This window comes from Oncorhynchus gorbuscha, linkage group LG19 (assembly GCF_021184085.1).
Source record: "Oncorhynchus gorbuscha isolate QuinsamMale2020 ecotype Even-year linkage group LG19, OgorEven_v1.0, whole genome shotgun sequence".
In the NCBI taxonomy this organism is placed as follows: domain Eukaryota; kingdom Metazoa; phylum Chordata; class Actinopteri; order Salmoniformes; family Salmonidae; genus Oncorhynchus; species Oncorhynchus gorbuscha.
The window spans coordinates 43,868,670-43,884,011 of NC_060191.1; the positions used below are offsets into that span (position 1 = coordinate 43,868,670).

Below are 15,342 nucleotides of genomic sequence, written 5' to 3' on the forward strand. Positions count from 1 at the left end.
CTACACAACAAATATACTTGGATTCATCCGAGCACAGCATGTCTGGGTCCGCTGTCTGTGGTTGACCAGGACGAGTCAGATCTGAAAATAAATACAGCCAGACAAGTTTAGTCAAGAGAAATAACAGAGAGGAGACAGTTGAGAAGGAGCAAACATTTCTAATAGCGGTTCCCGACAGGGTATTTTTGCTGAGGGAGACTGCCCAGTTGGTTACTCTTTGGGCAATATATGATAATGTCCCTTTCAGGATTTCATTCCCTGTCCTATAACAGTGTTGTTTGAAGTCATGTTTGAAGTTCAAGATTATTAACTATGTTTGGGAGCGTTTCTTTCGGCAATGTCCGAGGGTTCTTTTCAGGTGGAACACAACAATGAGCTGGCTCAAAGGAATGAGGGAGATTAAAGAAGAGGTCATACAGAACTTTTGCCCCTGGGGATGCTCTTGAGAAAAAAGGGCTAAGTGGACAAATATATCTAGAAGTGCACCTTGTTATGATAAAAATATTGTGTGTGATAATGTGCTGTATATGAACCATACAGCCAACATTCAAGTCAAAATTTAGCAAACAATTAGGGAAAGGGGATACCACGTCAGTTGTACAACTGAATGCATTCAACCAAAAATGTGTCTTCCGCATTTAACTCAACCCCTTGTAATCAGAGAGCAATTCAACTTCCATATTCAACTTCCAACGTTCGTCTTTAAGTCTTACATTATTTATTTGATGGTTTGAACTGCTGTTGATATACTGAAAGCATGACATACAGTATAGAAGTGTGAAGAGCGTCTTGCTAATGACCTTGTTAAACTTAGCAAAATCATGAACAGCGCTATTTAAGTACACAATTATCCCAAAATAAAATAAATATGGACACTTGATTAAGGTAGCACTTGAAAACTTTGATCAAAAACACAAAAGATATTACTCTCTTTTGCTGTTATTGTGTTGTTCTGTTTTTTTCATTTCATGGATGTCTTATTCCATTGATTACTGTACTTTGTACCTTCAAAGCACCTAGCCTGACAGTCTACGCTTCTGAGAAGCACACCTGCCTCTTTACTTAATCATAAGAGCTGTCTGGGGAATTGTGCAGCCTGCATTAGAGCTGGAATGACCTCACTGTTTGTTTCCAGCCCTCCGTCTCTTTCCCAGAAGTTCCCCTGAGCGCGTGGACAATGCCCTTCACTCAACAGTCATAAAACCCTATGAGTGTCAGTGGAGCTGTGGTCGTTCTGCGTGACTGGAGGAAGGAGGGACAATGAAAAGACCAGGAGATGAGACGCGAGTCAAAAACCACAGTGAGACTGGCCTGATTAAGGACTGACCCCAGTTCATCTCCAGGACGTCCGTACTCTAGAACCTCTACACACACGCATACACACACACACATACACACACACACACACACACACACACTACACCGCCCTGTCTACATGCACTCCTTCCTGTTTCACATTGCCAAATACTGAAGGACTTACTCATGGCATTGTGGTTAACCAAGGCTGAGTTCGTCGTTGCTTTGTTAAGGGTCTTTGAGGAGACTCGAATAGGGGATTTGTTTATTTCTATCAAAAGCATTTGGAAGTTGGAAGGACATTGACTAAAGACAGTAAATTAAACAAAAAGAATTTAATCATTTTAGAAAGCAGAGATCTTCAGTGTTGTTTTTGTCTATCCATCCATCCGCTCTGTGAAAAACGAGGAAAATGAGGCTTCGGCACATTTCCAGTAAGTTTATTTCAGTAGAAGTGGTTTTTAAAACACTTCACACTGTACCTCAAACATCTCACTTCCTTGAGACCCCCATAAGCAAGCAAGATCAACATATTCAAATATGGCGGTGTCCAATATCATTATATTCTGTGCAAAAACTTTTTTAAGCATACTATTTTACAGAAAGAAAGAAAAAAGTACATTTTGGAAGGGTTGGGGGTTGAAACGGTCACAACAATCAAGAATTATATTTTGTACAATTGTCAAAACTTGGGACTACATGAGATAAAAATCCATCAGGGGGCTTTAGATATGTGCCTCGTTTAAAACAGCCAATGCAGACAGGAGTAGTGACCTGTATAGAACAACAACAAACGACTTCTACTGCTCTCTTCAGTACAGATCATTCTCTTTAGCAATTGTGTAAGGGTACTGAGTGTGTGTGTGTGTGTGTGTGTGTGTGTGTGTGTGTGTGTGTGTGTGTGTGTGTGTGTGTGTGTGTGTGTGTGTGTGTGTGTGTGTGTGTGTGTGTGTGTGTGTGTGTGTGTGTGTGTGCACTCATGTCGTCATAAATACAGTACATACATACAAACTCACTGTGTTCTAATAAGGCATATGTGGCAAATCAAAGTCCACAGAAAATAAACAGCCCCATCAGTAACTTTACAGCACTATTTAAGGCCTGGAAAACAGAAGAGGGGGAGATAAAAGCACAAGTACCTTAAGGAAAGAATGTCAAAACAATGTATTGAAAGCAGCCCTGCAGTGGCCGGGGGCCGGAGAGTGCGATGGGGGCGACTGCTGTGACGTCACCCCCAGAGTGGGATGGGGACGTGGTCCTGGAGCCTGGGGGCGCGATGCCTGCCCTGAACCAGTCTACAGTCAGACACTATCAAAAGTCATTATCAGGTCTCTCTTCCAAGAGTATAGGGGTGAACCATTCAAAGTAGAGTTCTTGGCTTTACAAAGTGAGAGGACGGCGAGTGTATCCATTTCACATGGGGGGGGGGGTGGGGCACATTGCCTCGTAGCCATAAAATCACAGATATAAAATACATTCATGAACAAAACCCCAAAACAGGTCAATGAATAAAAGCATACCTCACATCAATTGAAATGGCTCTTTAGCATAGAGGAAAATACACGTTTCAGTTCATGACTAGACAATAGGATGAGATGGGGAAGGGTAAAAACAAAAACATTTCCTGGCGCATCAAACTGACGTGAAGCATTTTGCTAAACAGGGAGAGAGAGCCGGACACACAGTCCACTTCACTGTGACCTAAACATCATATTGTTATCCCAGCAAGCAAAAGTGGTTTCAATGACATCGTTATGATGTCTATTATTCAATTATGATCAGGTTGTAGATTAGACGTGTCCTTTTTTTAAAACAAAAAAACAAACAGCAACCACAAAATGCAATAATCTGGTTATCTGACCAGATAACAACCAAAACATGACGTCTTTCCCCATGACATCTTGCTCTCGTCATGAAAAATATATCTTGCTGTAAGAGACCAGTTCCTTGTCATCTGGTTTTATATTTTCAACCAGAAAACCAGTTTACAACAACATTACGTCATGCTCCAAATGCTGTCTCTAGGGTTACGATCGTACCTCAGTGAGGGTTCTGGCGAAAGACTGGTACCACGCCAGTGTCAGACCAGACAAAGACCCAGTTCCCTGAGAACATCAGAGACAAAGGTTCCAAACACTACAAATTAACGGCAGCAGATTGGGCATAATAATATTTGAATAACAAGAATATTTACATCGAGGTGGTCCTGAAAAAAACTAAAATCAAACTGTTTTCCTATTGATGCAGCATTGGGAGTAGAGAAACACAACAGAATGATCGAGCTGACTTTTTGGAGTTAATAAATGTGAACAACTCCTCTGTGTTATTGTTACTGCTGAGTAGACTACAGCAACTCCTCTGTGTTATTGTTACTGCTGAGTAGACTACAGCAACTCCTCTGTGTTATTGTTACTGCTGAGTAGACTACAGCAACTCCTCTGTGTTATTGTTACTGCTGAGTAGACTACAGCAACTCCTCTGTGTTATTGTTACTGCTGAGTAGACTACAGCAACTCCTCTGTGTTATTGTTACTGCTGAGTAGACTACAGCAACTCCTCTGTGTTATTGTTACTGCTGAGTAGACTACAGCAACTCCTCTGTGTTATTGTTACTGCTGAGTAGACTACAGCAACTCCTCTGTGTTATTGTTACTGCTGAGTAGACTACAGCAACTCCTCTGTGTTATTGTTACTGCTGAGTAGACTACAGCAACTCCTCTGTGTTATTGTTACTGCTGAGTAGACTACAGCAACTCCTCTGTGTTATTGTTACTGCTGATTAGACTACAGCAACTCCTCTGTGTTATTGTTACTGCTGAGTAGACTACAGCAACTCCTCTGTGTTATTGTTACTGCTGATTAGACTACAGCAACTCCTCTGTGTTATTGTTACCGCTGAGTAGACTACAGCAACTCCTGTGCTGGTGGTAGGAGGAACATGGATCTATATGACACTGCCTGGTGCCATCGATTTCATCTAATCGCTACTCATTGGTTGGTTACGCGGACGCCGAATGCTGTGTTCAGGCCAACGGACAGTTTCAAATCAAATATCGACAACAGATTAAAGTGATCTCATTCGAACAGACAGCAACATATTCAGATCGATTTCAGTATGGACACTAAACAACGTACCATGGGCAAATAGTATAGTCTTTAAAGTGACATAAATCCTGAATAAATACCATAAAGACTGTTAATTTATGCTGTGTCAAGAGCTTGTTTTCCTCACTCCCTTCAAGAAGCTTTTACTGGTAACTTTTGAACAATATTTTTTTTACATACAGTATATTGATTATGTGTATATTTTCTTTCCTTAGGTGTGTTTTTTCTGCATTGGATATTCCAGTTGCTAGGTACTTATTTTGGCTTCAAGCAATGAACTGCTCTTTATGGAGTTAGTTTGTAGTTGGGTCTATTCTCCCAGAGCGACGAACACACGACTCGACTCGCCTGACAGACTCCTAATCCTTCACAGTTAGCATCAGTTCCCGACCAATAAAGTCCTTTGACCGATATATATATATATATTATGTATAAAAAAATAAGTTATTGCGCATCCCAAAAAAGTGCATCGTTTTTTTCTTTTAAAAAATATCTCTCGTTGCGTTTCACTTTTTCTTCCTTTGATCCGGAATCGTATTAAGACTGTTTCCTCGGAGGGGGATGGTTGACGAAAGTTTTGGCGCACCTTCTTTCTTGACCTCTGACCTTTTGTCGTACCACGTGGGCACGTGGTGGTCCTGCTACGCAATCACCATGGGAACGTCGTCTGAGAAGCCGCTGATCATGGGGGTGTCTTCGTCATCGTCACCTTTAAGGAGGACGGGTAAACAAGAGAACAAGGGAGGAGGGAAGAATGACATGATAGTTGCATTCAGAACGGCTCATGCTAAAATGTGGTTTATGATCCTGGTCATACCCATGAAAAATGAGTGGGGCCAGGAGTTTCTCCGGACGATGGGACCTGACAAAGACAAACTATGGTCCCTAGCAGCACAGCCTTTAATTGGGGACCAGAGTTGTCCTGGTCAGAAACTCCGGGCCCTACAAGTGATTTTTATTTTTTTTTACCTTTATTTAACTAGGCAAGTCAGTTAAGAACAAATTCTTATTTTCAATGGCAGCCTAGGAACAGTGGGTTAACTGCCTGTTCAGGGGCAGAATGACAGATTTGTACCTTGTCAGCTCCGGGATTTGAACTTGCAACCTTTCGGTTACTAGTCAAACACTCTAACCACTAGGCTACCCTGCCGCCCCAAAAGCCATGCCAATCAGATGGACGCAGAGCGGGATATCCGATGGGTGTTAGTTCACAAATAAAGACAACGTGGTTCAAGTCCAACACAGTGTAGACTGATAACACTAAGGCTCCTTAGCAGCCATCACACGCAGGTCAAAGTCAACATCAAGCGTCAACACAAAACAAGGGAGCGACGCAATTACGGACATACAGTGCCTTGTCTCTATCAGTTTTGCACATCGAGAGACTGACATTTTTTTCCCATTCCTCCTTGCAAAACAGCTCGAGCTCAGTGAGGTTGGATGGAGAGCATTTGTGAACAGCAGTTTTCAGTTCTTTCCACAGATTCTCGATTGGATTCAGGTCTGGACTTTGACTTGGCCATTCTAACACCTGGATATGTTTATTTTTGAACCATTCCATTGTAGATTTTGCTTTATGTTTTGGATCATTGTCTTGTTGGAAGACAAATCTCCGTCCCAGTCTCAGGTCTTTTGCAGACTCCATCAGGTTTTCTTCCAGAATGGTCCTGTATTTGGCTCCATCCATCTTCCCATCAATTTTAATGATGAGCTGTGTTGCTTTTACGCCAAACATAACGTTTTGCATTGTTGCCAAAAAGTTCAATTTTGGTTTCATCTGACCAGAGCACCTTCTTCCACATGTTTGGTGTGTCTCCCAGGTGGCTTGTGGCAAACTTTAAACTACACTTTTTATGGATATGTTTAAGAAATGGCTTTCTTCTTGCCACTCTTCCATAAAGGCCAGATTTGTGCAATATACGACTGATTGTTGTCCTATGGACAGAGTCTCCCACCTCAGCTGTAGATCTCTGCAGTTCATCCAGAGTGATCATGGGCCTCTTGGCTGCATCTCTGATCAGTCTTCTCCTTGTATGAGCTGAAAGTTTAGAGGGACGGCCAGGTCTTGGTAGATTTGCAGTGGTCTGATACTCTTTCCATTTCAATATTATCGCTTGCACAGTGCTCCTTGGGATGTTTAAAGCTTGGGAAATCTTTTTGTATCCAAATCCGGCTTTAAACTTCTTCACAACAGTATCCCGGACCTGCCTGGTGTGTTCCTTGTTCTTCATGATTGTCTCTGCGCTTTTAACGGACCTCTGAGACTATCACAGTGCAGGTGCATTTATACGGAGACTTGATTACACACAGGTGGATTGTATTTATCATCATTAGTCATTTAGGTCAACATTGGATCATTCAGAGATCCTCACTGAACTTCTGGAGAGAGTTTGCTGCACTGAAAGTAAAGGGGCTGAATAATTTTGCACGCCCAATTTTTCAGTTTTTGATTTGTTAAAAAAGTTTGAAATATCCAATAAATGTCGTTCCACTTCATGATTGTGTCCCAATTGTTGTTGATTCTTCACAAAAAAATACAGTTTTATATCTTTATGTTTGAAGCCTGAAATGTGGCAAAAGGTCGCAAAGTTCAAGGGGGCCGAATACTTTCGCAAGGCACTGTATGTGGCTACTTCGATATAGAACTTAACCAAGGAGTCTTACCCAGCTCGTCCCCCGAGGAGAAGATGGCCGACCCCAGGCGGGAGTTGTAGTGGCTGTTAGAGAAGGCGGTGAAGTTGTTCTGCAGGCGGCGGTGCCTCAGGTACAGGACCACCAGGACCCCACACAGCCCCAGCAGCAGCAGGAACATCACCGGCACCACCACTACCGCCATGTCCCCGGACTGACCCGAGCTCCGCACCGCGTCACTGGGACCTGCAGGGAGGTGGGGGGAGGAGTTACACCTGGTGAGTGACATTCACTGACTGACGTGGTTGACATTGTATATACAGCACATGAAGGACACATTGTGAGAGATTCTTTATATGCTTTTATCTCACAAAGTTGATTGATGAAGTAAGATGAACATGGAAAACTATCATCATATCCATCATATCAGTATCCTACCTCGTATACCCCTGTTGTATGAATGTCAGCACACATTGTTACTGAAACCGACGTTGAGGATTTATGGATGTTGGTAGTAAATCTGCCCCGTAACTTCCCATCCTCCCCAGTGTCCCCTCCCCGCCTCACCTTGTCCCAGCTGGTCGTAGAGCAGCAGGGCGGGCTCGCCACACAGCTGTCCGTTGAGCAGGCAGCGGGCCTGGACGTAGAAGGTGTAGTTGTGGCCCGCCAGCAGGCTGCTGATCCGGAAGAAGGTCTCCGTGGTGTTTCCCAGGAGCACGGTGGAGTTGGACAGGCTGTCGTACACGTGCACCTCGTAGCCCTGCGGAGAGACACCGAGCACAGATGTGCAGACAGACACAGACAGACAGACAGTGATGGTGAATATCAGAGGAACTAAAATACAATGGGGTAGATCTGTCATCACAGGGAGAGACCGCTGTGTGTGTCCCTCACCCTGCTCTCATTGAAGCTCCTCTCCTTCACGGCCAAACTCTTCCAGAAGAGGAACACGTGGTCTTTCTCCGTCAGGATCTTCAGAGCCTCTGGAGCAGGCAGGGGCACTATGTCCACACAGAGTAGAAGGAAAACGTTTTAACAACATACATTCATACAACTATGTTGATGTAAGAACACTAGGTTTTGAATGTGGTCTCCCCAGAGCTGTTGGTGCTCTAGCTTGAACTCCTTTAATATTCAAGAAACCTTGACTAGTCCCCAGCCACTATATAACAGACTGTGGGCGCGTTCCAGGTCGTCTATCTATATTGCCGGGCTGCACATGCCAGAAGATCGCTACATTACATTAACATGACCCCTGAGATGTTTTAACTCTTTCCCGGGGGATTGTGGGAAAAAGAAACAGCTGATCGTCGGCTGCAATAAAGATGACCTGGAACGCGCCCGTCTCCGGGACATAAGCCGTACTTGTGTTGAGCGTGTAGCTGGCCTCCTTGCTCATGTTGCGCAGGCGGACGGAGACGCTGTAGTGTCCGCCGGGCTCCAGGCCCTTGAGGCAGTACTCCACCGTGTTGTTCTGGGTGGTCAGCTTGTAGCTGCTCTCGGTCTTACGCACCACGTCCTTCAGGTGCACCGCGTACGTCTGCACGGGACGGACACATTCAAAGCAAACTTTATTGAAAGCGCATTTAACAATCTCAACAGAGTTTACAGTAATATAATACAACACAAGAACAATGAATGACAGACGTGTTGGCGTCCAGAATGGCACCCGACTGACCAGAGCGCTGGTCAAAAGTAGTGAGGGACAACTGTTCATGGTACTACACTGAACAAAAATATAAACACAACATGTAAAGTGTTGGTTCCATGCTTCATGAGCTGAAATAAAAGGTAGACATTTTCCATACGCTCAAAAAGCTTATTTCAAATTTGTGCACAAATTTGTTTCCATCCATGTTAGTATGCATTTCTCCTTTGCCAAGATAATCAATCCACCTGACAGGTGAGGCATATTAAGGAGCTGATTAAACAGCATGCCCATTACACAGGTGCACCTTGTGCTGGGGACAATAAAAGGCCACTCGGAAATGTGCACTTTTGTCACACAACACAACGCCACTGATGACTCAAGTTGAGGGAGTGTGCAATTGGTATGCTGACATCAGGAATGTCCACCAGAACTGTTGCCTTAGAATTGAATGGTAATTTCTCTACCATAAGCCGCCTCCACCGTTGTTTTGGAGAATTTGTCAGTACGTCCAACAAGCCTCACATCCGCATAACACATTTATGGTATCGTGTGGGCGAGCAGTTTGCTGATGTCAACGCTGTGAAAAGAATGCCCCATGGTGGCAGTGGGGTTATGGTATGGGTAGGCATAAGCTACGGACAACGAACACAACTGCATTTTATCGATGGCAATTTGAATGCACAAAAATTCCGTGACCAGATCCTGAGGCCCAATGTGAGGGCCGTTTTTTAAGGTATCTGTGACCAACAGATGCATATCTGTATTCCCAGTCATGTTTCAAACAATGTATCCTTACACTGAAAGAAGTCAATGGACAAGGAGAGACTGCAATCCAGACTTTGGGTATGTTTTGAAGTTTAAACTTCAACTTACTTTAAAAAAAGTTACCCATCACATTAACTGTATCTGAAAGAGCTGACGCTTGAGTTTGGCCATACCAGAGGGGCGCTGGGGGAGTCGTAGGGAGGCTGCCACTTCAACGTAGCCTGGGTTTTCTCAACTCGCACCTTGTGCAGGTTACGAGGAGGAAGCCGCTCGTTGGGAATCATCTTAACCACCGCATACTCCGAGGGAGGGCCCAGGTAGGGAGAGATGGCCCGCACCTGTCACACACACGTGAACAAGCACACACACATTGAAATATTGTTCTTCAGAAACCAAAATGTACACATTGGTTAACTGTGAGCGGATTTTCTGCAGTCGATCATTTTACAGTTCAGTAGTTAGGACCAAAATGGAATCAGTGGCGATAAATGAATCAGTCTAATAAATTTGTCGGATTCTGTATCTGAGGCATTGAGAGAGGAATCAGGGTGAAGAGGAATAAGGGGTGAACTCACGAGGAACAGGTACTGCTCATCACTGTCCACAGTGACGGTCCGGCTACTAGCGCTGGTGTTCACACTGTGAGGGCTGCGGTACAGGTCCAAGAAGGAGGTGGCAAAGAAGATGCCATACACCTGTACAGACAGACAACAACCACACAGTACATTACTGGCTGCACAGGGAGCCAGAATACTCCAGCAGGGTGCTTCACAGTAGCGGTGGATGAGGAGAGTTCCCCCCTTACTATGGAATGAGCTTTGAGCATCTAGAAAATACATCCAATCAGTTATGTAATTCCTTATTTTATTTTGCTTGTGGGGACTCGCTTTATTGCTTTTGCATAATGGAACCAATGAAACAGTGCAAACCCCACCCATCGGGCACTCGAGACAGGCTTAATCAAATGCTTTAAGCATCTGCAATTATACTACAGATACTACTTAAACCCAGGGTCATGTTCATTAGGCACCAAATAGAAGAAAACAGACTAGAGTAGGGACTACCCGAACTTGTCCGAGAAGAAGCGCTCATTTTCGTTTTCAGGTCAAAAAACGTTGTGTGATGTTTTCCGTTGCGAAGGATGTCTGTAATACAGTAGCTGTCATGCTGTACCCGTGTTACCTGTGCAGGGGATCCGGTTACAGTCCAACTGCAGTCCACAGAGCTCTGGTTGAGGGCCCGGGCCTTGAGGAGGGGAGGCTCCGGCTGGGTGCCTGTGGTCTGCTGGCGGGACAGGGCTGTGGGGCTGTCTCCTACACTGGTCTGGGCCCACACAGCCACCTCGTAGATGGTCCCCGTGGTCAGGTTGGCAGCTGCAAGTGTACAGATAGAGTTGGATTAGGATATTGAAAACACTTAAGTGTGTGTTTGTGATGCATAACACGAAGTCATGTTTGAAAAACACTTGTTTTGTTGTCTGAAAATGTGTGGACACTAGTGGCAGACAGGGGCCTACCTTTCAGTACGCTGCCTTGCACAGTGTAGTTCCTGCTCTCCTTCACGTGAGCATCAAACACCCAGGACAGCACCACCACATACTGCCTCACCTGCACACACCCACGGAACAACGGTAGAATTATAGGGCAAGTTAGAATACATAGACAAGCACTAAGTCACTCAGAGACGCCACCAACTGACCTCATATTGGGAGTTAAAGCTGAAAGACAGGCTCATGGAGTCTTCTGTGATGCTGTCGGTGATAACTGAGGGAGGTGGTAGAGCTGAGAGAGAGGGAGAGACAAAATAAGCATCAGCTCCAATACATAAGGCACCTACATAGTGGTGGCCAGCAGAGGGCGATAGAACACTGTAAATCTCCACAACGCAACCAGTGGAGGAAGAGCACTGAAGGATGACAGCTCGAGACCCATATAAGTAATGTGCCATCCTCCGGTGACCCAAACTAAAAGGAAATAGCGTGTGATTAGAGATACATTCTTCTAACTTGCGATCCACCTCTCACATACTTTAACAAACCCTGGATTAGTGAATTGGTCAAATTTATCAAACTATCACATTGCCAAATTATATATTGTCAGGGCAATGATCATGAGAGATTGTCATACCTTTCTTGGGCATGATGGATTTAACCTCAGTCCAGTTCCCCATACCTCGACCCGTCACTGCTGCCACCTGGAAACACACAGGTTTCAATTCAAAACAATTCTAAGAGCTCATGTTACCTTGTTCTAATGCTAAGGACCCAAATGTCAATATGAAGCTGCTCTGAAAGACAGGTCTCTTACTCTAAACTTGTACAGAGTGCTGGGCTGTAGGTTTTTGACCTCCACACTGTTGCCGGTGCTTCGCTGAGAGAACCACTCCACACCTGTTTCACTGTACTCCACCTGTCACACACACACACACACACACACACACACACACACACACACACACACACACACACACACACACACACACACACACACACACACACACACACACACACACACACACACACACACACACACACACACACACACACACACACACACACACACACACAGTCAGAGAAACAACAGGAAAGACAGGGTTGAAACTCTTTTCATGTTCAAAGTCTTTCATATTTTTCTGGTGAACATCTACTTTGTTATCCAGCAACGGTGTTCAAAAGTCTTTTATCCAGCAAATTTTATCTGCAAAGCCAACGGTTGTTATTCAGAAGCATCTATCCAGCAAAGCCAACGGTTGTTATTCCAGCAAAGCCAACGGTTGTGCGTATGTTTCTATCTCTTCTTATAGCCCTACTGCTCAGGACATGACACTAACGGTGAGGCGGTTAATAGGTTTACCAGAGGAAACGACATCGAGTGTCTGGCCAGGCTAACTCACAATGTACTCCCGGATCAGGCCGTGGGCTTTGTCCGGAGCGCTCCACGAGGCCTCCACCGTGCCGTCCTCTCCGTGGTCACACGACAGCTGCAGGTTTCTGGGGGGGTCGGGCACTGCAACAAACATTACATAACAGTACTGTCGATCCACCATAATATTCCATTCGAAAACACTGTTAGCGGGCAGGCCACAAAACTCAAAAGTAACATAACAGTGATATAAACACGAAAGAGGTATTTCCAAGACCCTTTCAATGGAGATTCTCCACTGAGCATCAGTCCGGGGGCTTAATCTGGGTCCAGAAAAACCTCTCTGTATTCCTTCTGTTACTCATTTTGCCTGTCAGTTAGCCGCGCAATTTACAAGTAGTGCATTCAACTAGGGTGAGCAAAACAACCACAGTAATTACAACGTGTGAAATCAAACCTCAGACAAATCCTCTGCTGTGAATGGACACAGTGAAATGATCGTGTGTCTCGCTCCCTCTCCCTTCCCCTCATCGCTCCCCTTCCCCTCTACCCTCTCCATTTTAAGAACAGTGATCAGCAATAGCCAATGAGAGCTCGCCACGAGCAATGCCGTTCAACTCAAAAATGGATTGAGCAGGTATTTCAACTCTGTACGGCAAGTCTGACTAGCCACAGCTAACGTTAACAATCGAATCACATCATTGTTTTCGCGTGACAGTGTGGTGTCGAGAATCATCGCGGCCAAGTGAAGAATCTTGTAGTGTGCGACCCCCCCCCGCGGTGTCACATCGTTCAGCGAGCGCACCACTACGTCGGAAAGACAAACCCCCGCAGGAGAGACGGTGGTTTAACGAGACAGTACTCACATCCCTCGGGCGTTCTCAGGGTCAACACATCGTTGGTCTTGTGCTGCTTGCTGAGACACTGGGTCAGAACCTTCACCTGGTACGTGGTGTCTGGCTTCAGCACCGACAGGGTGTAGCTGCTTGTTGCTGTGTGTGCCACTGTGTGTGCCCACCAGCCTAGCACACAGAGACAGTCAGACACACACAGTCAAACACATACAGTCCACTCAGCTGTGTCAGCCCAGTCAGACACAGTCAGACACATACAGTCAGACACACACAGTCAGACACACACAGTCAGACACACACAGTCAGACACACACAGTCAGATACACACAGTCAGACACACACAGTCAGACACATACAGTCAGACACATACAGTCAGACACATTGACACATACAGTCAGACACATACAGTCAGACACATTCAGTCAGACACATACAGTCAGACACATACAGTCAGACACATACAGTCAGACACATACAGTCACACATACAGTCAGTCAGACACATGCAGTCAGACACATTCAGTCAGACACATTCAGTCAGACACATACAGTCAGTCACACACAGTCAGACACATACAGTCAGAGACACATCAGACACATACAGTCAGACACATACAGTCAGACACAGTCAGACACATTCAGTCAGACACATTCAGTCAGACACATTCAGTCAGACACATACAGTCAGACACATACAGTCAGACACATACAGTCAGACACATCAGTCAGACACATTCAGTCAGTCAGTCAGACACATAGACACATACAGTCAGACACATACAGTCAGACACATACAGTCAGACACATACAGTCAGACACATTCAGTCAGACACATTCAGTCAGACACATTCAGTCAGACACATACAGTCAGACACATACAGTCAGACACATCAGACACATCAGTCAGACACATTCACAGTCAGACACATACAGTCACACATTCAGTCAGACACATTCAGTCAGACACATACAGTCACACATACAGTCAGACACATACAGTCAGACACATACACAGTCAGACACATACACAGTCAGACACACACAGTCAGACACATACAGTCAGACACATACAGTCAGACACATACAGTCAGACACATACAGTCAGACACATTCAGTCAGACACATACAGTCAGACACATTCAGTCAGACACATACAGTCAGACACATACAGTCAGACACATACAGTCAGACACATTCAGTCAGACACATACAGTCAGACACATACAGTCAGACACATACAGTCAGACGCTGTTGCTTAGAGGCCCCGGCTGCTAGGGGCCCCCAAGCCCTAAAAACTCTAACTTTTTATTTTTGGGGGTCTCAACTTACTATTGAGAGTAAGAATATTAGAATACACCAGGTGTAATTTGAATTGGCTGTGCGTCATTCACAGACAGTCACTCAATTAGCCAAGTCAGCTGACAATTTTCAGATTGGTAGTTAGCTAGCTAGCTATCGAAACTTGTAGTAATCATGGCTGAATATTGAGCGGGCACGCAGGACATGTGACCAGGGCCCTGACATCCAGGGGGCCCCCATTTATTTTGTTAGTCATCCTCACGCAGACATCATATTAATATGGCATAACTTATGGGGAAATGTGAAATACTACAGGAATTTAGCTTTAAAACTACATTTCCAACCCATGGAAAAATGAGTAGAATTGCAATGTGTTATAACAATGTTATACAATTTTTACAATTACAGAAAACTTGCTTTAAAAGTGCAAAATGTTTGTATGTCCCATGGCAAAATGTGTAGAATTGCAAGAAATTAATTAAAAACTTAAATTCTTCTCTACGCTGTCAAGAGAGGAGCCACTAAAAATGTTTACCGCAAGGTTGGGGGGGGGCAAATCTTGCTTAGGACCCCCAAAAGGCTAGAGCTGGCCCTGGAGACACACACACACACACACACACGCTCAGTCACTTTCTCACTCACTCACTCACTCACTCACTCACTCACTCACTCACTCACTCACTCACTCACTCACTCACACAGACAGACTTCACACACAGACAGACTGACCTGAAGTAGATGAGGAAGTAGCAAGAGGTCAGGGGCAGGTTCTTAGGTCTGGACCAGGTGAGGGTGATGGCGCCAGAGAAGTCCGCCGTCCACCGCAGGTTCTGGATCTTGTAGACCAGAGAGTCCGCTACAGACAGGTCAGAAACCCAGCC

General features: G+C 44.9%; 1 protein-coding gene across 1 annotated transcript in view; it reads right to left on the bottom strand.

The window, feature by feature from the left end:
• Positions 1-1,720: 1,720 nt before the first annotated feature.
• Positions 1,721-15,342, bottom strand: part of LOC124004802 (sortilin-related receptor-like) — a 79,815-nt gene continuing 66,193 nt past the window's right edge. The window contains exons 34-48 of the mRNA XM_046313613.1: positions 15,177-15,317; positions 13,176-13,331; positions 12,341-12,453; positions 11,755-11,856; positions 11,575-11,641; positions 11,147-11,229; positions 10,965-11,055; positions 10,631-10,821; positions 10,024-10,143; positions 9,622-9,786; positions 8,398-8,572; positions 7,927-8,033; positions 7,600-7,792; positions 7,066-7,278; positions 1,721-5,110 (exon numbers count right to left, since the gene is read on the bottom strand). Of these exons, the coding sequence (XP_046169569.1) occupies positions 5,043-5,110; positions 7,066-7,278; positions 7,600-7,792; positions 7,927-8,033; positions 8,398-8,572; positions 9,622-9,786; positions 10,024-10,143; positions 10,631-10,821; positions 10,965-11,055; positions 11,147-11,229; positions 11,575-11,641; positions 11,755-11,856; positions 12,341-12,453; positions 13,176-13,331; positions 15,177-15,317 (1,985 nt within the window). The 3' untranslated portion in view covers positions 1,721-5,042. The remainder of the gene's footprint in view (positions 5,111-7,065; positions 7,279-7,599; positions 7,793-7,926; positions 8,034-8,397; positions 8,573-9,621; positions 9,787-10,023; positions 10,144-10,630; positions 10,822-10,964; positions 11,056-11,146; positions 11,230-11,574; positions 11,642-11,754; positions 11,857-12,340; positions 12,454-13,175; positions 13,332-15,176; positions 15,318-15,342) is intronic.